The 25,337-nt window shown below is 51.5% G+C and overlaps 11 protein-coding genes across 11 annotated transcripts; 5 read left to right on the top strand and 6 right to left on the bottom strand.

Annotated features, from left to right (window-relative positions):
* Positions 1–303: 303 nt before the first annotated feature.
* On the top strand, positions 304–1,586 carry EDD37DRAFT_447437 (uncharacterized protein). Its single transcript, XM_062812842.1, has 3 exons — positions 304–393; positions 457–873; positions 933–1,586. Exons 2-3 carry the CDS (start codon positions 720–722, stop codon positions 1,283–1,285), a joined length of 507 nt encoding a protein of 168 aa, XP_062668786.1. The 5' UTR covers positions 304–393; positions 457–719; the 3' UTR covers positions 1,286–1,586.
* Positions 1,587–2,085: 499 nt separating this feature from the next.
* Positions 2,086–4,531, bottom strand: EDD37DRAFT_447159 (uncharacterized protein). Its single transcript, XM_062812841.1, has one exon. It carries the CDS (start codon positions 4,402–4,404, stop codon positions 2,374–2,376), a length of 2,031 nt encoding a protein of 676 aa, XP_062668785.1. The 5' UTR covers positions 4,405–4,531; the 3' UTR covers positions 2,086–2,373.
* A 55-nt stretch (positions 4,532–4,586) lies between these two features.
* EDD37DRAFT_447127 (Low temperature viability protein) lies at positions 4,587–6,302 on the top strand. The gene is made up of 2 exons (XM_062812839.1): positions 4,587–4,719; positions 4,769–6,302. Exons 1-2 carry the CDS (start codon positions 4,700–4,702, stop codon positions 6,159–6,161), a joined length of 1,413 nt encoding a protein of 470 aa, XP_062668784.1. The 5' UTR covers positions 4,587–4,699; the 3' UTR covers positions 6,162–6,302.
* Positions 6,303–6,309: 7 nt separating this feature from the next.
* On the bottom strand, positions 6,310–6,888 carry EDD37DRAFT_610215 (NADH-ubiquinone oxidoreductase subunit; the record flags this gene model as incomplete). The annotated part of the gene is made up of 3 exons (XM_062815190.1): positions 6,310–6,421; positions 6,476–6,663; positions 6,715–6,888. 3 exons carry the CDS (start codon positions 6,886–6,888, stop codon positions 6,310–6,312), a joined length of 474 nt encoding a protein of 157 aa, XP_062668783.1.
* A 345-nt stretch (positions 6,889–7,233) lies between these two features.
* Positions 7,234–10,081, top strand: EDD37DRAFT_682325 (ubiquitin C-terminal hydrolase; the record flags this gene model as incomplete). The annotated part of the gene is made up of 3 exons (XM_062819798.1): positions 7,234–7,661; positions 7,852–7,956; positions 8,012–10,081. The coding sequence occupies exons 1-3, from the start codon at positions 7,548–7,550 to the stop codon at positions 10,079–10,081; spliced, it is 2,289 nt and encodes a 762-aa protein (XP_062668782.1). The 5' UTR covers positions 7,234–7,547.
* A 1,092-nt stretch (positions 10,082–11,173) lies between these two features.
* On the top strand, positions 11,174–13,413 carry EDD37DRAFT_447017 (beta-lactamase). Its single transcript, XM_062812838.1, has 8 exons — positions 11,174–11,603; positions 11,659–11,746; positions 11,854–12,386; positions 12,465–12,494; positions 12,610–12,760; positions 12,816–12,850; positions 12,913–12,952; positions 13,107–13,413. The coding sequence occupies exons 1-8, from the start codon at positions 11,307–11,309 to the stop codon at positions 13,175–13,177; spliced, it is 1,245 nt and encodes a 414-aa protein (XP_062668781.1). The 5' UTR covers positions 11,174–11,306; the 3' UTR covers positions 13,178–13,413.
* A 236-nt stretch (positions 13,414–13,649) lies between these two features.
* EDD37DRAFT_610212 (50S ribosomal protein L5) lies at positions 13,650–14,770 on the bottom strand (the record flags this gene model as incomplete). Its single annotated transcript, XM_062815189.1, has 2 exons — positions 13,650–14,466; positions 14,523–14,770. The coding sequence occupies 2 exons, from the start codon at positions 14,768–14,770 to the stop codon at positions 13,650–13,652; spliced, it is 1,065 nt and encodes a 354-aa protein (XP_062668780.1).
* Positions 14,771–15,456: 686 nt separating this feature from the next.
* Positions 15,457–16,635, bottom strand: EDD37DRAFT_446928 (uncharacterized protein). Its single transcript, XM_062812837.1, has 2 exons — positions 16,001–16,635; positions 15,457–15,936 (listed from the first exon to the last, which is right to left on the bottom strand). Exons 1-2 carry the CDS (start codon positions 16,481–16,483, stop codon positions 15,673–15,675), a joined length of 747 nt encoding a protein of 248 aa, XP_062668779.1. The 5' UTR covers positions 16,484–16,635; the 3' UTR covers positions 15,457–15,672.
* A 1,514-nt stretch (positions 16,636–18,149) lies between these two features.
* EDD37DRAFT_610210 (fungal-specific transcription factor domain-containing protein) lies at positions 18,150–20,238 on the bottom strand (the record flags this gene model as incomplete). Its single annotated transcript, XM_062815188.1, has 3 exons — positions 18,150–19,053; positions 19,105–20,048; positions 20,107–20,238. 3 exons carry the CDS (start codon positions 20,236–20,238, stop codon positions 18,150–18,152), a joined length of 1,980 nt encoding a protein of 659 aa, XP_062668778.1.
* Positions 20,239–21,000: 762 nt separating this feature from the next.
* EDD37DRAFT_682323 (EST1-like protein A) lies at positions 21,001–23,876 on the top strand (the record flags this gene model as incomplete). Its single annotated transcript, XM_062819797.1, has 4 exons — positions 21,001–21,418; positions 21,464–22,054; positions 22,107–22,648; positions 22,696–23,876. 4 exons carry the CDS (start codon positions 21,001–21,003, stop codon positions 23,596–23,598), a joined length of 2,454 nt encoding a protein of 817 aa, XP_062668777.1. The 3' UTR covers positions 23,599–23,876.
* A 209-nt stretch (positions 23,877–24,085) lies between these two features.
* Positions 24,086–25,257, bottom strand: EDD37DRAFT_565574 (adenosine kinase; the record flags this gene model as incomplete). Its single annotated transcript, XM_062814059.1, has 3 exons — positions 24,086–24,792; positions 24,859–25,103; positions 25,193–25,257. The coding sequence occupies 3 exons, from the start codon at positions 25,255–25,257 to the stop codon at positions 24,086–24,088; spliced, it is 1,017 nt and encodes a 338-aa protein (XP_062668776.1).
* Positions 25,258–25,337: the final 80 nt, after the last annotated feature.

The following is a 25,337-nucleotide window of genomic DNA, read 5'->3' as shown; positions in this document are numbered from 1 at the left end:
ACGCAGCGCACAGTCCTTGGTCGCTTGTCCTCATTGCGATCTGCATTAGAATGCGTTCTCAAATTCGGTGAGCATGGTCAGTTGAGAAAACGGCAACTCTGCGTCGGTAATGACAGTGATGAGCCTCTCCAACGACATTTTGGTGGTTGGAGAACGTTGGAAAACGGAGACTTGTGCGTGCTCCAAGGGGCCATGATTGACCAAGGTTAGTGCTTCTTACAGCCTGGGGTTGTTGGGGATGCGGCGCTTGTTGCGGGGATCGTGGAGCTATGGAATATATGGGAGATGTCTTATTTCAACCTCAAAATCAATATCGACCACGTTCACTTCTAAGGCCGCCTGTAGAGCTGCTGACATATAGCGAGCATCAGTCGGCCGAGAGAGTCGCACATCGTAAGGCTCTTCTTGACGGACCCACGACAAATCGGGGAAGATTGACGAGTCGATAAATGATAGGATTCACCACAGGTTGGCCTAACTTACTTGTCAGATCTCCGGGCATCAAGCATCCCCGTGATAGGGATTAATACTACCTGTGCGGTTTCTGCCAGAGTCCGGTCGAAAGTTGTGATATAACTCGGACACGCTCGTACGCCGAGAAGTCGATACCAAAATGCTATAAGTCAACGTGTCTTCCCACCCTCCGTCGTGCTCGCCGTGGGTTCACAAAGAAGGCATATTTTGTGAGAAACATACTTCGACAAGAATCGTTCATAATCATGGACAGAAACACGCTTAGAGAGCCCGTCGAGACCAAGGGCAAGATGGAGCACTCCCCGGGGTCCCCAGATGAACCGATACCTATCATCTTATGTGGCAAGGCTCTGGAGATAGGGGAAATCGTCTCACGGTCGACCCAGCCTGAGTTCCAAGGTGCGTCTCCAGGAAAACCTCCTATTGCTGAAAAATGGCATTGACTAACCTCGTGGCAGTCATTCACTTCATCAACACATTCGAGGACGCGAAAGCCAATCTCGGTAGCCTTGTTGCCGGGCATGGGCCCCAGACGCCCAGTTCGAACCACATTGGTAGCCATGACTACAGCAAGCCACCGCGCGCCGTCGTCTTCGGGCGTGCATATAACTCGGCTCATGTAAAGGAGCTCCATCGCCTCTTTCGTGGAAAGGCCAATCACCCTGTGGCATGGATTGTTAGCGACCCGTCCGTCAAACCACCAGGGCGTCCGGGCCCAAGCTATGCGGAAGAAGCAGCAAACAACGTCAGAAGGGCATTTGCAAGGTGGAGCGATGCCGGGGCTGCCGGTGAAGACTTGGTTTACTATTGAGTGCCGGATGGGAACGTTGGATCTTCTTCAATGCCAGTTGATGGATCAATATAACTCGTCAGCATCTTGAGCTAGAGACTCTCGATATGGATGGAAGTGCTTGATCGTGGGCCTCCTGAAGCGGCAGTGGTGGTGGATCTCTGTCCAGGTAGCTTTGACAAAAACATCAGAACGTCTCGCAAGGCTTTGCAAGCTGTGAATGATTGACCTCACATACCACTACTACCGCGAGGCTTGAATGCTACAGTCAGGCCAAGGAGCAAAAACTCATCCCACAATTCCAGTTGTCTGGAATTGCACGGTACTGAGAAACAACCAATGAATTGATGGTTTATTTGTTAGGTTCAAAATGCTCAACACCTCTCTCTGAACACCTGCAAGCTACCCTGTTTAAGCCGAAGAATCAGGCCGGCAAATCTTGCCCGTAGGGACGATTCAGATACTGGAAGAGATGCAGACCATTCTGGAGATGTTACTCCGGAACTCAGTATCGACTCATGTATAAACTTCATTCACAGGTCGTTACCAGAGCCAGGCACTTAGTCTCTACCTACAAGGTAGGTAGAAACAAGATTTATCCTGGATTTTGTCTCGGTGCCCTGCTATGAGCTTAGTGACGAGTCGTGCTGAGCCAGATACTGAAGATATGGTCTGAAGCAGATTCCACCCTGCAAGAGAGGTACTAATTTCTTAGTTCTCAATTGTTGACCAAAATTCTGGACATTTGGGATATAAACTGTGGATATTTGTTGCACTTCACTGACGAAGTAGTCGCCAAGGAGCAGGGCATGGGGTGGTGCAAGGCTGGAGGGCGCCAGATACAAGAGAGGTGAAGTAGATGGCGTGAGAGGGTCAGCGTGTGTGCGGCGGCCGCCACCGCAAGGAATGGTGAGGGTCAGAAAGCAAGTGAGACATTGCGGCCTGGTCTTGATTGGGACACTATGCTGTGCTTGCTTGAACTCCATCACTAGGCACAGTATGCTCGATGAGCAGCTGTCGAAGATACATTGATCCGATGTCACCCTTCGCAGTGTCTCCCACTGAGTCTCGATGAGTGACTCAAGGGCATATCACCCCCAGACTGGCATTTAATCATCATCTTTTTCAGCCGCGGCCTCTCTCGCAGTGCGAGCCTTCGTCCGTGCACCCTTGAAATGCTTCTTGCTGTTCAACCTCACCTCAGCAGGGTCAATGTTCTTTTCCAGAGCCACCATTGTCCGCGCCTTTCGTCCAGTAAGCTCCTTCTGCTGTATTCCCTGCTCTGTATATTGGTGATTGAACGGCATACTCAGGTGTCCTGCACTGCTCGAACCCGGACCAAAGAACCTCTTGTCAAGCTGCTTCGATCGTTTCCCCTTTCCTAATGGCCGCACCGGTAATGCCGCCTGTGATTCAGTCTCGCCATCGACAGTGGCCTCGTCATTGTGGGCGATCAGCCAAGCCTGTCGCTTCGCAGGCAGATGCGCAAAGTCATACAAAGCCTCATTGAACTCGTTTCCATCAATTTCCGGCTCGTGTGGAGGTGGATGACAGAACAGTAATTTGCCTGTGACATAGTCTTTCAAGATGTACCGTGCTGCGCGGGACTCGTCTGGTCCACTGTGGCCTGTGGTAGTGAACCCACGGGCTTTGGCATAGGCTCTGAGTATCTCTGGAGCGGTTGGTGTCCCTGTACCACCTTCCTCGACCGGTCTCGTCACGATCTTCATGCCGTACACATTCTCCAGGAATGCCTGTGGTATTCTTGAAGCAACGAGTCCAGCTGGTCCCGTGAACTCTCGTAGTTGATCGATCGGTAGGATGCCATTGCATACTAATTCGGCCTTGGTAGTGGCGAAGTTGGGAAACACCAGCCCGGGACAATCGCATAGGATAACACTGTCCGACAAATGTATCGTCTGAAAATGCTTGGTCTTGCCGGGTGTGGATGACACACTGACCTTCTTCGCACCGATCAAAGCGTTGATAGTTGACGACTTTCCGACGTTAGGGTAGCCGACCAGACCGATGGTGGTCTTCCGGTCTTTGGTGCTATCTTCCGGAATGTTCTCCAAAAACAAAGCTTCAAGCTCGTCCACCGTTAGAATCCGAGTATCTTCGGGCGATTGCTCTTCGTGCTCGATTTCCGACCCTTCCGCCTCCTCGATTACTTCCTCCTCATCCTCGTCTTCATCCTCACCGGCCTCTTCATCCTCTTCATCGGACCACTCTTCTTCCTCTTGTTCTTTGAGGTTAAGGTCTTGGAGGTTGTTGACCATGGTCTTTTGTGGCATGTTTCTGTCCATTTGCTGCTGAATCTGGCGCGCATCGAGTTCCTCAAGGGCGTCGCGCCCTTCGTTCATCTCTTTTGCCAGATGAGCGGAGAAAAACTTGTAGTTTATGCCTTGCTCATTGAAATACTCGGCCCAAACCTTCCGCTGCTCCTCAGTCATCATATCCGCCTTGTTGACAAGCAGTAAGTTCCTCTTCTCAGGGTGGACCTCCTTCACGTATTTTTCAAGATCCTCACTTCGGAACAGCAGCGGATTTCTGGCATCGACAATCTGCACGACCAAATCTGATCTTTCGATGACTCGCCATAGTTGTCTCCATACTTCGATGTTGCGCTCAAATGGTGTCATGAGAAGATCATCGTTCTCTTGCAATTCGGCGAGGCCCCGTCTCCAGTCTAGCAAACTGGCTCTCTCTTGGTTGTCCAATTGTTGTGGCGTTGTGCTTTCATCCCATTTCGGTCTGCGTGGCACGGTCAATCTATTTCGGTTCTGTGCATGCTTCCTCCTAGCGCCTCTCTCTTCAGCCGCACTCAGCAAATATGGATTCTTCTGGTCGGTGTGTATGATCTTGACATTGTTCATCTTCTCGGCCGTGAAATCTGTGCCAGCCAGTTCTGCGGTAGACAGAAACTCGTCGAGAGCCCCTTGTTCTGTGACACTGCGCATCTTGACCCATGACGCCTCCTGCGCTGCATTGGTAACGTAGGTTTGTCCGGTCGATTTGTCGGTTCGAAGAATGCCTTGCGCCGACACTTTCTTCCTGTCTGCGCCCTTGCCTTTGCCGAAACGATCGTTCATCAGGCTGTTGCCCAGCCCGACGCTGTTCTTGCTCTTGGCTAAAACCATCTTGACGGACTGATGGGATATCCAGATACAATAGGCGATAAATTCGTGGTACAATTTGAGGTCGTGAGAGGCCTCAATGAGTGGGTGGGTGGAAGTAAAGAAGTTTCAGGGCCGCTGGGGACGTCATATACAGTGGCTGCGGCTGTGGGCGCTACCGCTGAGAAATCTTAGAAATTTATTTTCCGCAACGCCTTCATCCCCGCTTAGTATCCTTCACTGCCCTACAGCGCATACACATTTGCACTTCGCTGTTCACTTGCCTCAGAAATCCCCCATCAAACATATAGAGAGCAAAATGCCTCGAAAACGCTGGATGTATGCTGCTCTTCTTCTAGTATCGATATGGCCGCTGACACAATGACAGAGACAAGAAAGAGGCCCAAACATTTCAACTCCTCTACCGCCCACAGAATGACCCTGCTCTGCACAATGAGTCGGCCGGCGACCGGGCTCTGTACCAAGTCTCCGGACAGGGTGCATCATCTCAAGAGAGCGCACCAAAAGGGTTACATCTAGACGACCTTGAAAGTGAACTGGACTTCGAGAGTGTACGCGAGAATGAAGGCGAGGCAGCAGAGTATGGAATTTACTACGACGACACGAATTATGACTACATGCAACATTTGCGGGAAATCGGCGAAGGAGGCGGAGAGGCACATTTTGTTGAAGTCGCACCGGCGAAGGGCAAGGGAAAAGCAAAGGCGATGAAACTGGAAGATGCATTGAGAGAGATATCGCTCGACGACCACGACGATCGCAGTGTAGCTGGAAGCGAAATGCTTTCTACATTCTCGACGTCGACCAGGCCACGGACGTACCAGAATCAACAGGATGTGCCGGACGAGATTGCAGGTTTCCAGCCTGACATGGATCCTCGATTAAGGGAAGTGCTCGAGGCGTTGGAAGATGATGCTTATGTGGATGAAAATGACGAGGAAGACCTGTTCGGTGCCCTGTCGAAAGAAGGTCGTTATGGCGAACTCGAATTGGGCGAGTTCGAGGCGAACTTTGTCGATGAGGACGACGAGGGCTGGGAATCAGATGCTACTGAAAAGGCACCCGAGCAACCTTCAGAGTTTAAGCTCCCTTCACATGCTCCGGTTCTTGACGGCGAGGATCCAACAGATCGGGATGCCGCTCTGGACGCCGAAGCTGCTGCAGCGGAAGATGGAGATTGGCTTCGGGACTTTGCCAAGTTCAAGCGTGACAAAGGCAAAAAGCCCGAACCCAGGACGGCAGAGTCGATTGTAGCTGCATCTGCTGTTCAGGACATGGCACCCTCCCTCTACACACTCAATGGTACACCCTTGCGGCAGAAGAAGCGAAAGGGAGCCTTGACCAATCCGAGTGCATATTCCATGACCTCATCCTCTCTAGCACGAACAGATGGTCAGCAGTTACTGGACGCACGATTCGACCAGGTGGAAAAGATGTACTCTCTGGACGAGGCCGAAGAATTTGACGATATGGATGGTGGGACGTCCTTGGTATCCGGTATGACAGGTATGACGGGCCGCTCAAAGATGTCACAACTCTCCACGACCAGTTTTGCAGACGAAGGGGCTGTTCGGGAGGATTTTGGTAGCATGATGGATGATTTTCTGGGTGACTGGAACAAAGCAAACCCTGGCGGTAAACGCAAAGGTGCCAAAGGCAAGCGTGGCAAAAATGGGAACGAAAAGTATGGTCTGCAACAACTCGAAGAAGTGCGTGCCGAGTTGGGTCCAGCGAGGATCCAACGCACCGGCAGAGCATGACGAGGACGAGACACAGGAGTTTCAAAGGTCGGTTTTCGTGTGACATATCAGAGATACCCCATTTTGCAATAGACGTGATGTCTTTCATATCAAACCCGCTTCAAGAACGCCTTGTGCATGCAACTGTACAAGTAATATGTTCGTAACCTCAGGCTTTCGGTTCGAATTCGCCTCCTTCCCGTATGTCTCCTTTGGTGAAGGGTGTAGATCCGTCCCTGGGTTTGGCGACAGGGTCCCAAGCGCTATACTTCGGTTTCGTCCTGTGAAAGTGTCAGTCAAAAATGCCAACTGCTGTCGGCGGATCTTCTGCGCACGTTGAGTATGGTGTATATGCTGCTCGGCCTCCTGTATTGTTGATCATGGGCTTCTCGGGCTCCCAAGGTCTCAATCCCCTCTGCATTATCTTATCATCCGGGGGTGGTTTGTCAACCATATAGCTCATCCAGGCATGCCAGCCGGGCTCTATGTGACTGGCGTCAAGTTCTTTGTCTTTGTAGTCGACCTGCAACAGCTTTAGCCCAGCATCAAGGTAGGGATTGTGTGCTCCTCATACCCATCGCGTCCGTAAGGGGAGATCTTCTTCCAAGTTTTCGTAGTACTTGTTTCCATATCTGTCTTGTCCGACAAGGGCTCCGTATTTGGTATCGCCAATGTATTGCATTTGGTGGCCATAATCCTTGAAGCCAACCTTCCACAGATTGCGTAAAGTTCGGGTAATGGTCGACATGATTATGGAGGAAGGGTGTCAATGGACGGCGAGTGTGATGGTGCAGCTTCGGCGCCGCAGAGCCTCGGCTTCAAAATGAGGGCTCTGTTGTCAAGAGTTGTGGCGTGTATGTTTGAGTTTTATCTTTGGGTGTGTGTCGGAGTCGCAGTCGCAGTCGCAGTCTGAGTTGTAGCGAGATAGAAGCGAAACTGAATTGGAGCTCTAAATCGCCCAGGTCGCTTGGCGAATGATGTCTTGAGGACTAGGCAGCCAATTAGGCGGTGGTAACAGCGTTGAATGGATGCCGTTCGAGGCCGCGGGGCAAAAAAAGGCGAAAGGCCAACAAAGACGCTTTGCTTCGCCTCGGTGAGTCGGTGCTGAGTGAGCTCTTAGATGTGTGCGAGGCATATCTTAGCTACACACCATATGTGCAGATCCTCTGACGCGTCAATACAATCTTTATCATTGCCGCTGTCGCTGTGCATTCAAATAGGGCCTCACAAATGCCTTGAAACGTGGACCTTGTCCCTGCGTTCCCCCTCCCCAAGGCCGTCGCCGAAGTTAGATATCACTTCAGGCTTCAGCCATTCGGACCACCATAAACTAAACATGGTCCGGTGACTGCCAGTACAAACGACCGTACTGGTAAAACGGATGGGATCACCAGGAAAAACGACATTATGAGCGGCGTTCACAGGTTCCTCTCCAAACGAGAGGGAAAGCACAACCGTGACTCTCACGTCCATCACAACTCAAGCATCCTAAACAAGAAGCCTCCTCCTGCGGCGGTGACCGTGAGTCTTTGACCCTGTCTTTCGATGCATGCTTTCTTGGTTTATCTCCCATGTCAAATTCAACATTGCTGTCTCTCTATCTGTACTCTCAGGAGATATCAAGATGGGTCTTCTGTATTTTACGCGCGACGCCCCCCTCTCTTCCTTTCTACTTATGCTAGCCTCCCTACTGACACGTCTATTTGTCCAGTCAAGCCCTGAACTGGTGCTGCAAGCGGTCGACCCGAACTCAGCAACCGATTTCTATGGCTTGTTTGATGCATATGGTGGGACCAATCAAGTCGAGGAACAGAAGGTCAGCATGTCACTGACTTGGGTACCTGTGCACTGGCAACTGACGCACGATCCAGGTCAGGACGCTGAGGCAGCGATTGATCGATACGAAAGGCGTTGTCCTTAGACATGCCCAGATCCTGTGGGCCCTCCGCTCATATGCCGCCACTGGCGATGTCGACGCTGCATATGATCTGTTGCTTGCCCTGTCAGACGCCTCAGAAGGCATTGTTACCGGCTATGATCCGACCAAAAAGTTGCTAGGAGCTGTGAACAGACAGGGGGTGACCTGTTTCCTGGATGCCACTTTATTCGCCATGTTCTCCCGCCTCGACAGTTTCGAGGCCATGCTCTACAACACATTCGAAGATGTACCGAGGAACAAGCTCGGCTTTGTACTAAGAGTGTGGGTGAATCTGCTGAGAAGGGGAAAGTTGATCACCACCGACTTTACCAAGATTCTACAAGATACATTAGCCGAATGCGGCTGGGAGGAGGCAGCAGAAGTTTGTCAGCAGGATGCGTCTGAAGCATTCACGTTTATCACCGGCAAACTGGACTTACCATTATTGACCCTCAAGATGGATATCTATCATACTGGCAAAGAGGATACCAACGATGACCACAAATTCATCAATGAGAGACTATTGGAAGTCGCAATTCGTCCTGATCCAACTGGCCAGCGGAACACCATTACGCTGGAGGAATGTCTGGAAGATTATTTCAACAATCGTATTGAAGTTCGAAGATATATGGAGCGAAGAGCCACCCTATCGTCGATGCGGAAGTCAAGCGCTGTACATATTGAGACTGTTGAGATTGATCCTGACTCGGGACCTTCCACCCCCACAACCTCGCCCACCGCTCTACCCGGCTTCGCGCCCACCGACCGACCTGTGAACCGCCATCGGGCACACAGCATTATTCAAGAGCGTTATGTCCCTCCGCAGAATGACATCGCAAATCCATCATTAGCCAGGGTGCAATCCTTGGATTCTGGTCGACACCGCGCCGGAAGTATGCGCAAGGAGGTTATGATGCCCGCGTGGCAATTCTTCAGCCTGATACCGTGGTACACCGATAATGCACCTATCAATGATGCTCAAGTGGCTGCTCACTTTTCATCTAAGCGGCCTATCCTCGGTCTTTGCCTGAAGAGGTATTCGATGTCTGCGGATGGCACTGCGGCCAGGCTAGACACTCAAATCGACATCCCAGTCGAGATAGGCGTGCCACATTTTATTCAGGATGAACATATGGAAGAGGCTGGGTCATTGTTCGGAAACTTCAAGCTTTCGTTGCAATCAGTGGTCTGTCATCGAGGATACTCGGTGGATTCAGGTCACTATATTGCCTTAGTACGAGGATCGGCTCCTCCAAACTCTGCCAATGGCACGACGGCGGATCCTTCGAGCACATGGATGAGGTTTGACGATCTCGCTCAAGATCGAATCACTGTGGTCGATATTGAGAAAGCTCTGAAAGAGGAGACCCCGTATTTATTATTTTATCAAATCGTCCCAGTTGACGGTGATCCAGGATATATTACCTCGGGCGACGAGACCTTGAACTCGACCTCTGAGCGGGGCGCCTCGGCCAGTGGACGCTCCAGCGCTTCTGCTTTGACGGAGAATCAACCGATCTCTGGACGAGGCAGCCTCGAGATATCTGTGCAGGATGATCCTCGAGGTCGCTCTCCGACAGAATCTCGTAGAGCGAGTGTGGTAGAGTTTGTGGATCATCCTCCAGATCGCACCGCCGACACGTCCCTGCAGGTGCCACGAGATACCGATGCATCAACGGGTTCTCGGCGTGTTAGTCTCACTCTCAGTCAAGCTCAAAATAGGGCAAGTGAAGGGCTCGGTAGGACACTGTCAAAACTCACCAAGAGGAAGAGTCGCGATGTTCAGTTCAGCGAAGTCAAGAATGGGGGACCGACTGAAGAGGGAATTCAAACTGAGATACACGTCAAAGAACTTCCTAACCGACCATCGCCGGAGAAGAAGCCAGAGAAGATCATTGTGAGGCAGGAGGCGCCGCAAGGTGAAACTCCAAAGAGCCATCACAAAAGGGAAAAGAGCCGTGGCCGTCTCTCCAGGAGTAGAGCTCATGGGGAGAAGCCAGACAGGGAGTGCATTGTCATGTGACGGGGGTATGCACTCGACGGGGTATGCATTGCCGGGACGCGTTCCCTCTACGAGCACATATTGAATGGTCGCATGATTGATGAAAGAGAGCCTGATACCCTCGAAGTTGTCTGGCGTTGAATACATTAGGTATGATTCAATCATGATGTTGCATACAGTACGAAGGCCTTGCGAGACACACACAAGATGCAACAGTTCAATCGTTCAGTTCGAAATGCCAAAAAAACTTTTTCCTCCAAGGCATCCACATATTTTGCGGTGTGTTGGAAGGAAGTGAAACCATCACAAGGACGATTCTTCTCGACTATGCAATTCTTCTGGAGCCCCATTAACTGTGAACCTGTACAGGCCAAGAAGCGGATGGCTTTGTCTTGAATTGTGAGAGAAATATCTACGACTCAATTGTATTAAGGTCAATTTGGTGTTGTGCTGGAGGGTGCGGTAGAATCAATTAGCGGCGATGAGGCTGAGAAACCGGCCACCAAGACAGGGATCTGTAGATACTGGTCATACTCCCGAGTTGATGCACGTCTCTCAGACGTCTGAATGACGGTCAGAGGGGACACAGATCGAGAATACTTCATGGCCAGCACCGATGACTTCCTGACTCTTATGGTACGAGAGAGTGCTTTGTTCGAATCGATGCAGGCAACTACCTTGGTAGCCAGCACGGTTTGGGCGTGGGTGTCCGAGTCAACGAGGTCGACACCAGTCATGTACTGAATGTTGCCTCAAGATCTCTTCCTCGACGCACATGAAAAGCTGAGGCCTCTTCAGGCATCAGAACCTACTATGTCAAGTCCGATACTGAGGTTATTCCTAGATGGCAAGGATGGATACTACGGATCATTGACATGATGCGGGGATGGGCGGTCGTGGATCAACCCCTCTGTCAACACAAAGTTACTCCCCTCCCCCCGCCTGCTCATCCAGAACATCTATCCGAGAAGTGCCAATGAGATAGATCCGAGACCCGAGCAGTCCAGCTAACCATACAGGGCGACTACCATGATCAACAGCCGAGAGCTACTTTGACCGTGAACGTGTGAGGCTTCTCATCCGTCAGGCCGGTTTGCGGGCATTGACCGAAGAACCTCAAATACCTTACCTTCTACCATACCCCTCGCACACCCTCGTCATAGTAACCGAGAATACTTTGTGTGAAGCGAAGGACATCTCAACAGCTGTGAACAACGACTTGTGTACTTACTCTTGACCAATCAAAATGGCCACCATATCAGCCGAAGCTGTTCCCAAGCTCAAATCCCAAATCGAAGAACTTACATCTGACCCGGCAGGTGCTCCAGGCGTGGTCTTCATCGCCGTCAACAAGGAAGGCCAATCGATTTTCGAACATGCCTCAGGTAAAGTTGGCGTCGGCAAGAGCCAGTCAATGACCATGGACAACGTCTTCTGGATCGCCAGTTGTACCAAAATGATTACTGGGATTGCGTGTATGCAGCTTGTCGAGCAGGGCAAACTGGCATTAGACGACTCGGACTTGGTCGAGAAACTTGCACCGGTGAGCTTGCTCTAGCCTCATGTGCTGGACGACAAAAATACTGATGAGGCACCAGGAATTGAAAGCAGTGCAAGTCTGGCAAGACGGCAAACTGGTGCCCAAGAAGAGAAGCATCACTTTGCGCATGTTGCTCTCACACACAGGTCGGTAAATCCTACGCCACTATCATTCCTCTTCTGGCCCTCTGTTTGACCGCACGGCTGTGGTCTGGTCTTTTCTGACTTGGTGTCCATACTGACTTTTGGTCAAGCCGGTTTCGGCTACGCCTTCTTCGACGACCGCCTGAACGACTGGGCCGGCCCCTTGGGTCTTGACGAGTTCTCCGGCTCGTACCACGACTACCTCACCCAACCGCTCGTCAATCAGCCAGGCGAGGCATGGGAATACGGCGTCAACATCGACTGGGCAGGCCAACTTGTAGAACGCGCCTCCGGACTCAAATTGAACGATTTTTTCCTCCAACACATTTTCAAGGCCATGGGTTTAAGTCATATCACCATGTTCCCCACGGATGAAATGAAGAGTCAGCTCGCGTACATGAACTCCCGCGCTCCGGACGGGAAGTTGAGTCTGAACAAGGATGGGCATCTGAATCGACGGCCGCTGTACGCTACTACGCAGCAGGAGATTGAGGCGACGTTCCATGCTGGTGGGGCGGGGTGTTTCGCTAAACCTACGGATTATGCCCAGATTATTGCCATGTTGTTGAATGATGGGGTGCATGCGCCGACGGGAAAGAGGATACTGAAGAAGGAGACTGTTGATTTGATGTTTACGAATCAGGTATACCACCTTTTTGATTGACCACTGGGGTCAAACCCCTTACGCAGCTGGGCTGATGCTGACTTGTGGTTTGAGTAGATTCCCGATATGCCGAACTTTGGGCGCCAGGTATGTGTACAACACACCCTTCACCTTCAATCCTGTCAATACAAAGGGAGGGGGATGATCTTGGCTACCCAGGGTCGGGGTGGGTAGAAGCATGATACTGACCAATATATCGCAGCCGATCAATCCGCCCAAACCACACCTTGCCAACGCCCTGGCCGAGCTGTATCCTGAGCCGCACGACATTCCACAGGGTTGGGGTCTGACGTTCTTCCTGCATTTGAAAGATTCGGCTGTTCATAGCGAAGGAACGGGGTGGTGGGCCGGTCGTAAGTCTATCTTGACATCAATATCTCACTGTACTCAATGCTAACGTCCCTTTTGTCCCAAACTTGTTTTGGTACGCTGATCGGAAGAGGGTACGTCCAGATCCTATCCAGCAGGTTGTCGTTGTCGTGGAGACTAACGTGGTGATGTACAGGGGATTGGAGGCATGATAGCCTCGCAGATCATTCCATTCGGTGAGTCTTCCCATTCCAGAGCCGCGCATCTGCTCGATACACATGTTAAAGTGCCTGGGAACGTTTTACCTCTTGTTTCGACCGGGGTGCTCTTCGTTGCAAAAGTGTGGTTTCTATGCATGATGCGCGAGGCTGACCCTTCACGTGATCATAGGTGATCTCAAGATATTGGGACTTTGGGCGAACATTGAAGCTGGATTGAACCAGAGTCTTGAGACTAAGTAATCCGACCGTGCGCACAAGAAGAGAAGAAAGGACTGAAGGAGCTGACTGGAAGGAAAGTGATGCCATGATAGGGTTTGTTGGGAGGAAAGGTCGGCTATGAGTACTTTTTAGTGCTGGTCTCTTAGTAGCTTAGCCAGCAGCATTGTAAGATGATGAGTATCACTGGTGCGGGCTGCAAATAAGTCCGATCGCATCTCAAGGCTTCTATTTTCTGTCTGTAGAATGGTGGTGCCCGCTCATCCTCTGGCCCATCATTACGGCCTCAACCATCGTACATGAGGCCCGGACGAAAACTTCCGACACCCTGACATCGCGTATAAAATCGGTGCAGTTTCCTGTATGATATGTGGCCGACGTGACTTCGTTTTGGCTCGTACGTATGGTAGTCGCCCTGCGTCCAGTGCCTCAGCTCGCATGACGGGCGGTTTGAGGACCTCCGTCCTCGAAAGATGCAGAAAAAAATCGAGACTACCTAATCCACGATCTTGCCGTAGAATGGAATCCCCAATTGCTGCAACAGCAGCCTGGCGTCCTTGTCGCAGCTTGCAGTAGTGTGGATGGTAATATACAGACCCGGAATCTGTCGAATATTTGGATAATTATCGAACGACGTCTCGATTTCGGGGAAAGATGCGACCACTTCCGAGTTGAAACCCATTGCTAGATTTCCGCTGCCGTCTCCCGTCGTGGCTCTCACGCCGTTCCAGTCCTTGATCCGTGGCAGGACCAGGTTCACTAGCTTGCCCAGGAAGTGATACATCTCCTCGCCCTTTAGATCCACAGTCATTGAGCAGGGCTTGCCTTTGATGAGGTTCCAGGTCGCCTCGTTCGTTCTGGCGCGGTGGACAGTGACTCGATGGTTTGTGATTGATTGTAGCACCATTCCCGCCACATGAAGTGGTGCCGATCCGTGCTTCAATGCCTCTTTGACGTAGGCGTGTACTGTGACTCGTTCGACCATGGGGATGTTTCTGAATGTGACCGGTTTGCGGAGAAGACGCAAGACATCTCCACCTCGAGGACCACGAAGTTGTCTGTTTGCAAAGTATGGCGAGTCACCTACCCAGGGTCGTAGCCGCGGGCCTTTTTCCAGACTTTTGTACCCCGGAGGCTTATGCTGGTAGACCAGAGTCATATAATCGGGCGCGATTATGTTGTGGTATGCTTGCTCGACGCGAGGTGTGGAGAAGGGACCAGGAACGAATTCTCGACTCGCCGGGTCTGATGGAGGAAGGGGTTGGTGAGGGTGTAGAGGGCCTCGATCATATTTGGGGCTGCGGAATTGATATCTGAACGATGTGAGTATAATCTGCTCGAAGCACATAGCAGGCAGGAGGAACAGTACCTGCTGGGTGGGAGCTGGCGTTTTCGTGATTTCGCAGTCTTGACAGGATCGAATCTTGTGGTTTGTGAGTCTGGACTTCCGAGCTGATTCAAAGACGAAATCTCCTCCATGTCAGGATCTGATGTGTTTGCGGCGACGGCTTGTGTGGACGCTGTTCTTCTTGCTTGTAGACAGCGATTGCACATCGATGAGTTGTTTATGGACGGCCATGACCGCGCAAATCGGAAAGGTAAAGATGGGGATGCCATGTGTCCAATTGAGACGACAGACCTTGCGAGTAGACTATCTGTCAGGATTTGTTCAATGGTGCATTGCTAGTTGAAGCTCTTCGTCGCAGACGAGGCCAGAAAAATCCAATTGGGATGCGTGCGATGCCGCTAGAAACCCGCCGGCGCCGTCATCAAAAGCGGCGCTTATTTTCGACGTCCCAAATCTACTTGTGATCTGTAGCGTTACTGAGAAACATCAGGCTCTACTAATTCCGAGACGCCTCGTCGGACTTCGTGTTCATGCTAGCTACGCTCAGTTCGTGTCACAACGTTATCTTGTCGCTATGATTCCAAGTAACATGCTCTTGAACCAAATTGGACACTGTGATGCAGCACAAAATGCGTCAATATTATCGTTCACCAAAACCAACTCCGGAGGTATTCCTCTACTACCTGGATTCGCCGTACACACAGCCCGCTACTCAACTTTGATAGCTGCACGAGAATGAAGGAAATTGTTCCTCCAGCCGCCAGTGCTATGCAAACCTGACAGATTGAGAACACACCGGAAGTCCATGCCTTGAAAGTCTTCGATTTCACGATCAGCACTCTGCGGACGAGGGTTCGGCAAATACTGCCGGCACCGCGCTCAGGCTCTCGAAGGAGGCGGAACTGTGTTGGCCGACCATTGAAATGGGCCACCGAAAATAGGTGAATCGTAGTAAAGTCCCGTGGTCTCTGCAAGATCATTCGGAGCGCCACACCCCAACCCAGCAAGGCAATCAGTTCCCTCGACAGATGATATGATTTCGTGGCGGTCAGAAGGCCAGCCGTGCTGATAAGGCCAATTGAGGATGTCGCCCACCCGATTGGCGACCTCACGGGGACGCAGGGAGCCTCCATGACTAGCGGAAGTCTGCATTGTGGTATGTCCTAGCGCTTTAGCATGTGGCGATTGCTTGCCTGTACCACTGGAGGCATTGACTGGCGGCGTTTTCAGGGCCTTGTAGTAGAATTGTAGCATCTCGTGATAGCCTTTGGCGACCAGGTCTCCCTGAGCAGTATTCAAACGTGTCGAGACAGGATTCCGCATGGGAAACTTCTTCCTCATATTCCGCCGGTCTAGCCCCGTGAAGTCGCTTTTGAGCGACGTGGAAGAGCAAAACCGTACACGCGCTGAATGATTGGTAGATTATAAGCCAACACTACCGGAGTCCACCAGTCAGCATCATTGTCTTGCCAAGGGTCGATAGGGAGAGAAAGACTTACTCGCTTGAACATTGCTCTTTCTGACATGAGTGAACGCAGGAGCAGCGCAGAATGTAGCGCGGCGGCTACGGCGTCTTCGGCATAGGCTAGAGCCTCGTCCATGTCGCCATCCAACTGCCACGACACATCCTGATGTGTTGTGGAGAGGTAAAACAGATGACGACGGTACAAAAGTAGCAACGCTCCCAAGTAGTTTACGTGGACAAGAAAGACACTTCGCCTCTGGTTCGTTGTCAAGGATTCATTTCTGGTCAACGAATCTAGTTGCATTGGCGCAGGTATTTTGCTTAGCCATTCAGCCAGCTTCAGCTTGTGTTCGCGCGTCGCGACAACACTCAGCTGTTTTTTGAGGAATACGTCCTTGAGAACGCCCGTTGTGAGCACGCCGATGGATGTCATCTGCTCCTGTACGAGCGATTCGATAGTTGGATTGTCTTCTACCACGGCGTATGACTCCTCAAACACTGGTTGAAAAGCTGCCATGATCTCCGGGTTGCTGCCCAGAGACGCTGAAAGCCAGCTGCGTAAGTGGTTAGTGATGGCCAGCTACGTAGTCGGATGGGCGTACCTGGCCAGGAAGATCAAGGTTCTCATGATTTTCTTTTGAGATATCCATTCTTCTGGGCTCGTGGAAGTCGGACGTTGCTCGAGGTGTATCCCTCGAAGTCGAGCCAACTTAAGGCCGGTTACTGGACAGATTAGTTGTGCACAGTCATGGAACCAGCGAGAAATCCTCACGTACAGACCCATGTCCATGCTGTCAAGCGCTTGTCCATGGCACAGTAGATTGATAGTAGACATAGCACACGCATACCAAGCACTTCGTCTTCTTCGATGCAATCATCCAGATGGATTCGCGGTCTCATAGTACGACTGCCGCACCGAATGATCGATTGTCACCTCGTCATACTGACTAGCTACACAAGCAATTGCGCATATAGCTCCGAGGGCGGCTTTTGTTGGGCCCTCCTCGTCCATATACACCGATCGAAACAGCTCGCTCGACTCCTCTGTGGACAGTATATAGAATAATGTGCCTGTGCACGAAAAGAAGGTGTCCATTAATGCTCGCGTAGCTGAAGCATCTGCCAACTTGCTACTGCATAAGATCTCAGCAGGTGCATTGGCCCTTTTGTTTTGAGTTCTCTCACGACCTATAGGCAGGAAGAACAGCCTTGCCAGCTGTTCAGGCAGGACCGTCATGTTGGCCGTCTAGCACCGAGGGAAGGGCGAGGGAAGCAAAGGAGCAAGTGATCTAGAATTGCTCAGAAGAAGTACTTATGCCAGACTACACCTTCCGCAAAAGCAGGTCGTCTCCGATGGCCATCGTCGTCAGACCACCAATAAAAGATGCAGTGATCGATGCATCGGCAATTTGGCATATACTCGCCAGAAACGGAAGAGTGTCTGTAGATGAAGCGCAGTCGAGACCAGATCTCGAGGCATCTTGCTCGGAGGCGGCTCTTTGTCCCGCCCAGTCAACATGGAAGTGACTGTGGCAATCAGCAAAAGAATTCCGATGATCGGGGGACATAAAGGCTTCTAGAACATCGGTGACCCTTCAGGGTTCAAGGGTTCAAGGATCCAAGGGTCCAATTCGCATATGGTACTCGGACCCACTGCGGATTCGGTTTTGTGATGCCCATCGACCCGTTATTTACGGCATGGATAGATCGGAGAAGAGGCTATGGTGGCCTTCAGGGAACCTGGAACACGACATGCGGTATCAGGTCTCTGGAATGATTCCTGAGACGCCTTCTTTATTTGAGACTACTTTATTGACTTTGCCTGCCCGAAAAGTAAGTACCGTGATATCACCACTGTTAGCAGTTGACATCCTTCAAACGCATCAAGACGAAACCACCTTGGGTCCATGCTTTGACCGTTTTCAGGTATTGGGATGACAAGCTTCGTAAGACCAATATGGTGAACTTCACCCATAAACCACAACGCCTACCTAGTCTTAAGCAGTGGAATGAAAGCAAACGCGGACTGCGTATAACCCACTGTCTCTCATCGAGAGTATCGTTTCATCCTGCGTCCCGTTTGTCTCCTTTTTCAATCCAAGATAATGCTTGACAACAGATAGCCTGCCTGACCACAGGATTAGTAGAGAGACACGCTGAAAAGACACTTCAGACAGCCGAAACTAGCTTCGAGCGAAAGGCAAGAAGAAATAATCGCTCTGTGGAGGAGGCGGTCCAGGTGCGACACTTGCAAGAAAATCATACCCCGGCTCAGTGTTGACATTAACGCATGGTTCGGCTTGCTCGAAACATGCCGATTGGTATCCGGTGAACGAACACGCCGGCTGTGTCAGTGACGGTGGTATCGGGTCGCTTCTGCTAAATAGCGCGTCGACTACCGCTGCTGGGTCCGCAATTTGAGACTGCAGAATCTGACCCTCCAACCTTCTCAATGATGTTCGAGCCCATGCTTGTCCCGTGGAAAGCTGTTGAAAAGTTTCAATCACGGTCAAGAGCTCATTAGAAGTGGTGGGGAATGCCTGGAGGTGGACAGAATACGCGTCGAGTGCAGCTTGAACAACCAAGGCATTCATGCCTGTCAAGCCATACAGACTTCGATAGCAGCTTAAAAGATCCATAATCGTTATGGCGGCCTGTTGGCACATCACAGATGCCATGTTGTACTCACCACGACCAAATGCCAGCATTGGTTGAGAGGTCCGGATGATGCTGGAATGGTACCACATATGCATCGCTATGACGTGAGCAGGACCTTTTTCGGCCACAGCAAGCGAGTTGGGGAGACTCTCGTACCAAGCGTGGTACCTGGATGCCCAAGTCCTGACATCAACACGTCCCTGATTGAGCAGCAGGGATTTCGACTCGATCAGAAGTGCATTAACCACCTTCGAAAGTTCGATGAGATAGAAAGCACAGCTAGTATGGTCTCCCGGAATCAGGAATGGCGCAAGCGCTGGAGTAGGTGGCCATGATTCAGAGTCTCCAGGGTTACCAATGCGTGGAAACTCGACGGTGATATCGGCGCCCGCAATTTGTGGCTGCCATCCGGCATTGCTCGAACTCATTCTGTATCAAAGTCAGTAAGTCGCCGCGCTAAATTCGTCATTATAAGCTTACTGGTCGACCTGAAAGCAGACCCAGAACAGCTGGTGACGGACCGCAGCAAGCATGCTGCTTTCTGCGTCCGGGATTGAGGAGTTCCCTTTATTCTTCACCTCCTTTTGAAGCCCAAGAAATAGTGCCATACGTGAAGCACGGCCTGAATACCTCCAGGCCCTCTGATAGCGGAGGTGTAGATTTTCGATCATTGCAAGAACGGTCAATGCTGCGACAGCCGTCAGACTCGGCTTGGGGTCTTCAGCCAACAAACGCCCGGCCTCGTTGGTGAATGCCTCTTCAGACGGCCAGACCTCGATGCCTTGCTTCATCTCGTCCTGGGAACCATGAAGCGTGCACGCCAAAGCCAGCATCGAATTCACCAACAACGGCGAGCAGTATGTTGTTCGGCCAGTAGTCATGTCCGCACGGATCAGTGGTTCTGGTATTACCCGGCAGATCGGGTGGTGGTAAGTGAAGTAAAGGTTCAAGAGGTGATTGATGATCTGCGTATCGTTCGTGACTGTGGTCCAGAGTCCTACGGTGCCCGTAGCGGCATTTGGCGGACTGGTTGCTTGGTCGAACGGTTGTAGCAGACCGAGTATAGACGGTGCGAGGGTGCTCTCTCCCGACCTGACTGTGGTTGCAGCTGATAAAGAGCGCGGAGGTGCTTCTTTGGCCAGGAAACCGTGCTCCTTGTCAAGGTCACCAGGAGACTTCGCGTTGCTTTCCAGCCCTTTGAGTGCCGTGGAGACATCATCGCCAGAGCGCAGAGCCCGCACAATCTCTTCTCCTTCCAATTGAGAAGACCGTCGTATCGCCTTCAGAAGCAGATTGAACCCTGCACTTTGTTCATTGGATTTCGCCAACACTGTTTGCATGTACCTCTTGCTTCGGTGATCGGTCTGGTATATACACTCCTCACTGGCACGTGCGCAGTGCGAACAAGGTCTCGAGCCATCACACTATATTTAGTCTTAGCCTGTGTTGTGAAAGAGTGTGGCGACAGAAGGACCAGCCTACCTTGCGGCGCCGGCTTCGACATGATAGGCACGCGGAGGAGACGTTCGTTCGCTTAATCGGGGCAGGGACTCCTGTCTTGATGACTTCCACACTCGACCGTGACGGTCTTAATGGCCGCAGGGAGGTGGACATGTATGGGACTGGTGTGCCGACAGCTGGACAGTGCGGCGATCTACTTTCTCATGTTGTTCAGGCGACGAATGCGCCCTAGGTTAGTGGTGAGATGATTGGGGTATTCTGGAAGTAATGGTGGCTTTATGTATGATCGAGGTCATGGCAGGAAGAGGTCGGAAAACAATTGCGACGCTATCCCAACATCTTATGGCTGAAGCCTTGGACATGGTCCCGAGAAGGGATCAATCGCCCGACATCAAACTAGGACGGTCTGTGAGAGGGAGAACTGGATGTTGGATGCCGGCAGCGCAGCAGAGGAATGGGATTGGCTGAAGATGCGATTAACCCACCGCAGATCGGAAAAGGAACGCGATCGCTGAAGCAGCAAGCACCTCTGCCGCATGCATGTTAGTGGGAAAGTGTCCCCCGCAGTTCAGTCGGCGAGGCTGATTTTCCTAACCCTAGGCCACGCCTAACTTGCTTGCACCGCGCTTATTCACTTTGGCACCTGCACCCATCTTCTCGTCTTCAAAAATCTTACCCTGACCTTTGACGAGGCCTTTCCGACATTTGGCGGAATAAGACCTGTAGACAAAGTGTGTCTCAGCCGTCTACTGCTCCAGCTCCTACGTAACACCTTTCTCGGCTACAGAACAGTGCCGAGAACGGTACCAATTGACCTAATGGACCGCAACGTTCAACTCTGGTCGGCATCTGAAAGACACGTCTCTTGACCCTCAAAGCGGTCGCAATGACCTATTCCTCCCAACCCAATCAAACATGGAAACTTTCGCCGAACAGGCGACTAAAAACGTAGATCGAACGGAGAAAGATGTGTTGGCTTCTTTGAAACAGAAAGAAACAGCATACTCAAGCCTGGAACAACGGCTGGCCAAGTTTCGGTTAGCATGTCAGGACTTCATGTTCGTTGACTTCGCGGCTGCCGCTCAGAAGAAGACAGAGAGTAGGCTATGGGATGCCCATTCGAAGGTAAACAAGAAGTTCAGACAATTCCTGGCCCAGTTCCGTGAAGGAGATGGCAAGAAAAAGCATGTTGAGCGCCGAAAAGCCGAAAAACTATACCTGGAATTCATTAAATCGAGCATGCGATTCTACAGAGGTTACATACAGAGGCTGGCTTCACATTTCAGCGAGGTCCCCGAAGTCTTTGAGATTGCCAGGAAGTTCAACCTCGACAGTAAGTTCGTGGTCTGGAAAGTGGGCAAGGACTGACAATGCTCAGCCGAATCAGCCGATACACCTCAGCCGGTCGACACGACGCTGAAAGGCCACATTGTCCGCTCTTGTTACTTGACTCTGATCCAGCTCGGCGATCTATCTCGATATAGGGAAACCGAGTTGCAAAGCAAAGAACGAAACTGGGGCCCTGCGAAAGGGTATTATGATCTTGCGACTGCTCTCGATCCCACATCTGGCATGTCATACAATCAGTTAGCTGTTATCGCCCTGACAGATCAAGATCATCTGCGCGCGGTCTATTATCTTTATCGAGCTATTTGTGTGGACAAGCCTGCCCCTTTAGCCCCGGGAAATTTGGACCTGGAGTTTAAGAAGGTCAAAACAAAGTCGAACCAAGGGAAGCTTTTTGCAAATGGTGATGTTGCTGGGGACGGCAGCCTGGCTCTTCAAGACCGCTTCCTGCTCTTTCATGCCCGCTGCGTCGACAAGGATTTCAATGGTTACGAAGACCATCAGGCAGAAATCCATCGCTTGCTTGCGGACGAACTCCGAGAAAAGCCTTTCGATACTATCATACGCAAGTTTTGCTTGATCAGTATTGCGGCCGAGCAGTCCGCTGGCCAAAAGGTGCACGGTATGTCAGCTTAGCCCATGATCATGAGTGTTTTCTTTCTGACCACAACAAGACGATTCGTTCGCCATCCGCTCCTTTGAGATTTTACAGCACTTCAATGTAAGCACTTTCTTTATGCTCCTGAAACTTCTACTCGATGAGCTCCAGCGGCTTGCGAAGCATCCAGACAGAACTACCGAGACTTCTCCTGATGACTGTTCACACATCAGCCCAGTCACCCGCCGAATCCTCCCTCACCTAAGGGTATATAGTGGCTGGCTCCTCAGCACCGTCCACTTACTACTCGCGAACAAATCTCTGAGCGTCCAAGTGAGTGAGCTGTGGCAAGCCTACGCAGAAGCCCTCACTCTTCTCAGACAGACGTTCTCCATCCTTGATGTGCAGGACATCCCTTACTTATTGGAGGAAGATCAGGATACTGTAGCCTTCACTGCATTCAGTGAATATCTACGACGACAACGCTTCCAAAATTCGTCCCATCAATCCAAGCCCTCTTATTCCGAGGCGGTTTTCGGCCAGCGTTCAGTTGAGAACGAAATGCTTCATAGGATCAAGGGTCTGGTTAAGGATGGCATGTACCTGTGCCGCAGAGAGGTAAGTCTACATTGTATCAAAGTCCTGGCGTTGCTAATAGTAAGAAGGGCGATTTCGAGTCTTTGTCAATACCAATGATCTTTGCCGGCATGCGATTTGTGTACTCCGCCCAAGGTGAAGCACATCCTGGAGATGCTGCAGACTCTTCCCTGCAAGCTCATAGTTCGGCGAATGGGCTAAGTCGGGAAGACATTGAGCGCGCGAGGACCTCTATCAATGCTGCCATCCAGCGTTCAAACCAATATGAGGACACGTCCGAAGCTGGAGCCGCATCAATGACATCCACAATGGAGAATATGGTCAATAACCTTACCAAGCACGATGGACCCGACATGAATACTGTACCGACCACTGTGTTCCATGAACATGCCCCGAGGTCTCTGGGAACGCCACTGGGACATTCACCCGCCGAGCGACGGGCTTCAGGCATGCTACCACCCAGTATGGCAGCCTTTGACCCACCGCAACCGACGAGGCACTCGATTGGCTCGCTTCCCGGGCTTCACGATCGACTTAGAGATAGATCTAGTCTACCTTCTATCTGGAACACTCCTTTCACGCCCCGGCCAGACGACATATCTGCATCGTCACCACGACCAAGCACGGCGCACCGCACCAGTGCAGCTTTAGCGCCGTCGACCCTCAACAGTCCTGCTATGTTTCAAGCCGACGTTCTGCAATTACAGGAGCAAATTCAAAATCGGTCGTCACCGCCTCAATCCTTTCAGCCGACCATGTCTAGCCATTATGAAACCCCGACACACTTGACATCTTGGATCAGGAACATCGATCAATTGCAGCCTTCACCGTCACCTTTTCAAGCTTCCTCTGCTGTGGCTGCTGTCCAAGGAACGGTCATACCAACAAGATCTCCGGAACCATCTCCATTTGGTGCCATCGGCGAGCCACGAGCTAAAAGCCGTGCACCTACAAGTGGGCAGGCAGGCTAATGGCACATCCGCGCTCACATAGCATGCCATACACGTTGGTCTGCAAGGCGCTAAACTACTACCGCTCATTGGCCGCCTGATGGCAAATGCTGGTTTTCGATCTCGATCAATCGGTGGATATCAATATTCCGGCTTTTCTATCGTGGTCTACTTGTTTAGGAAAACCCCGCCGTCTGATGCAATCCAGTTGGCAACACTTTTCATCATCAGGTCGTGGAAGACGTGGTATCATGCCCAACCCATCCGGTCTTGTTGAAATAGACCGTCTCGGAACGCCATACATCAAATGACACATGCCAAAAGAGCAATGTCCAGGACTAAACCAGACCACTATGCCTTGAAAGTTTGCTTGGGGTACGGGTAGCTGGAGCAATTGTCAGAGAATGGTCGGCATATAGGATGGGTCTTCATGGATGGGGACGCATATCGGGGGATCAGAAAGCGAAAGACGAACGCCGTGGTGACGGTAATGGGGAGGAATGAGCACTTACGAAGGACCGAGTTCTTGCAAGCCCAGTCTCGCCAACCATTGGCCTTTCTTGATGCACAATCCCAATGAATCGCCCTCGACGACGCCAGCACAAAAGCCGCCGGCAAATGCGTCGCCGGCACCGTTGGTGTCGTTGATGAGCTTTTCGTCGATCACAGGCACGGGGTATTCCTTAATATCCACCTCTTTGCCGTCCTCTGCAACAGCAACTATTGTCGGATCCGTGCCTTGAGTGATAATAACAACTCTAGGTCTTTTCGTGTTCACCTTGGACGTCTTGGCCAATAACTTTGCACATTGAGGAATAGAGATGTCGGCATGACCCTGCGTCTCAGCCCAGGTCTTTGCCTCGTTCTCATTGCCGAACACGTAATCGCAGTACGGCAGGATCTCGGCCAGCGAGTCCTTGAAGAATTGTGGGATGAAGCCGGCGGACAGGGAGAGCATGAAGATCTTGTTCTTCTCGGCGGCGTGCTTGGCCAGGGCCATGGCGGCTGGTGGTGAGACGGTTAGGTGGTATCCACCGACGTAGAAGATGTCGGTGTCTTCGACCATAGACCAGATGTGTGGTTGCAGCAGGTGATCGATCTTGTAGTTGTTGGCGGCTGCCAGGTGGGTAAGCATGGTTCGGTGGTGGCCTGTGATGACAACGCCGCATTTGCCTGTCGGCGTCGTCGAATCGACGGAGTATTCGACATGTAGGCCTACACCATATCAGCTCGGCATACTCGCCAGGTGGCATGGCAAGGGTTGGGTCGTTGTATACATACCTTGTTCGGCGCACTTTTCGCGCAGGATTTTGGCGTACTCGTCGTCGCCCACGCAGCCGATGTACCACACTGATTTGGGTGGAAGCATGTACTGTGCGCCTCTTGCTGTGTTTTGAGCGGCGCCGCCGGGAATGAGCTTTGCGTTGCGGTTCTTGATCAGGTCTTCGTACAGGCCCATCTGGTGGTCTTCGGCGAGTAGGGTGTCGTCGACTTTCAGACTGTATTGCTCGAGCATGGCTTCATCGCTGCAGGTAAGTCAGTGCTAGCTCCTCCTCGATAATTCCAGCCTCTTGCCACTGGTGGGCTCTTGTGGTTGGACAACTACTGGACGTACCCTTTGCCCTGGATGTCGAGGAGGGGGTTCTCTAAGCAGAGAAGCTTGAACTTGGGAGTAGACATGGTGAGGATGTGAGAGGACGTTGAGCTAGGAGAAGGTAAGACTGTACAGGAGAGGTTTTGGACAAAGTAAGTCGTTGGTA

Source organism: Exophiala viscosa (genome assembly GCF_022695815.1).
Source record: "Exophiala viscosa unplaced genomic scaffold EDD37scaffold_7, whole genome shotgun sequence".
NCBI classification, from domain to species: domain Eukaryota; kingdom Fungi; phylum Ascomycota; class Eurotiomycetes; order Chaetothyriales; family Herpotrichiellaceae; genus Exophiala; species Exophiala viscosa.
Note: the sequence above shows the minus strand (reverse complement) of the source record. Positions and strands in the feature narration are given on the sequence as shown.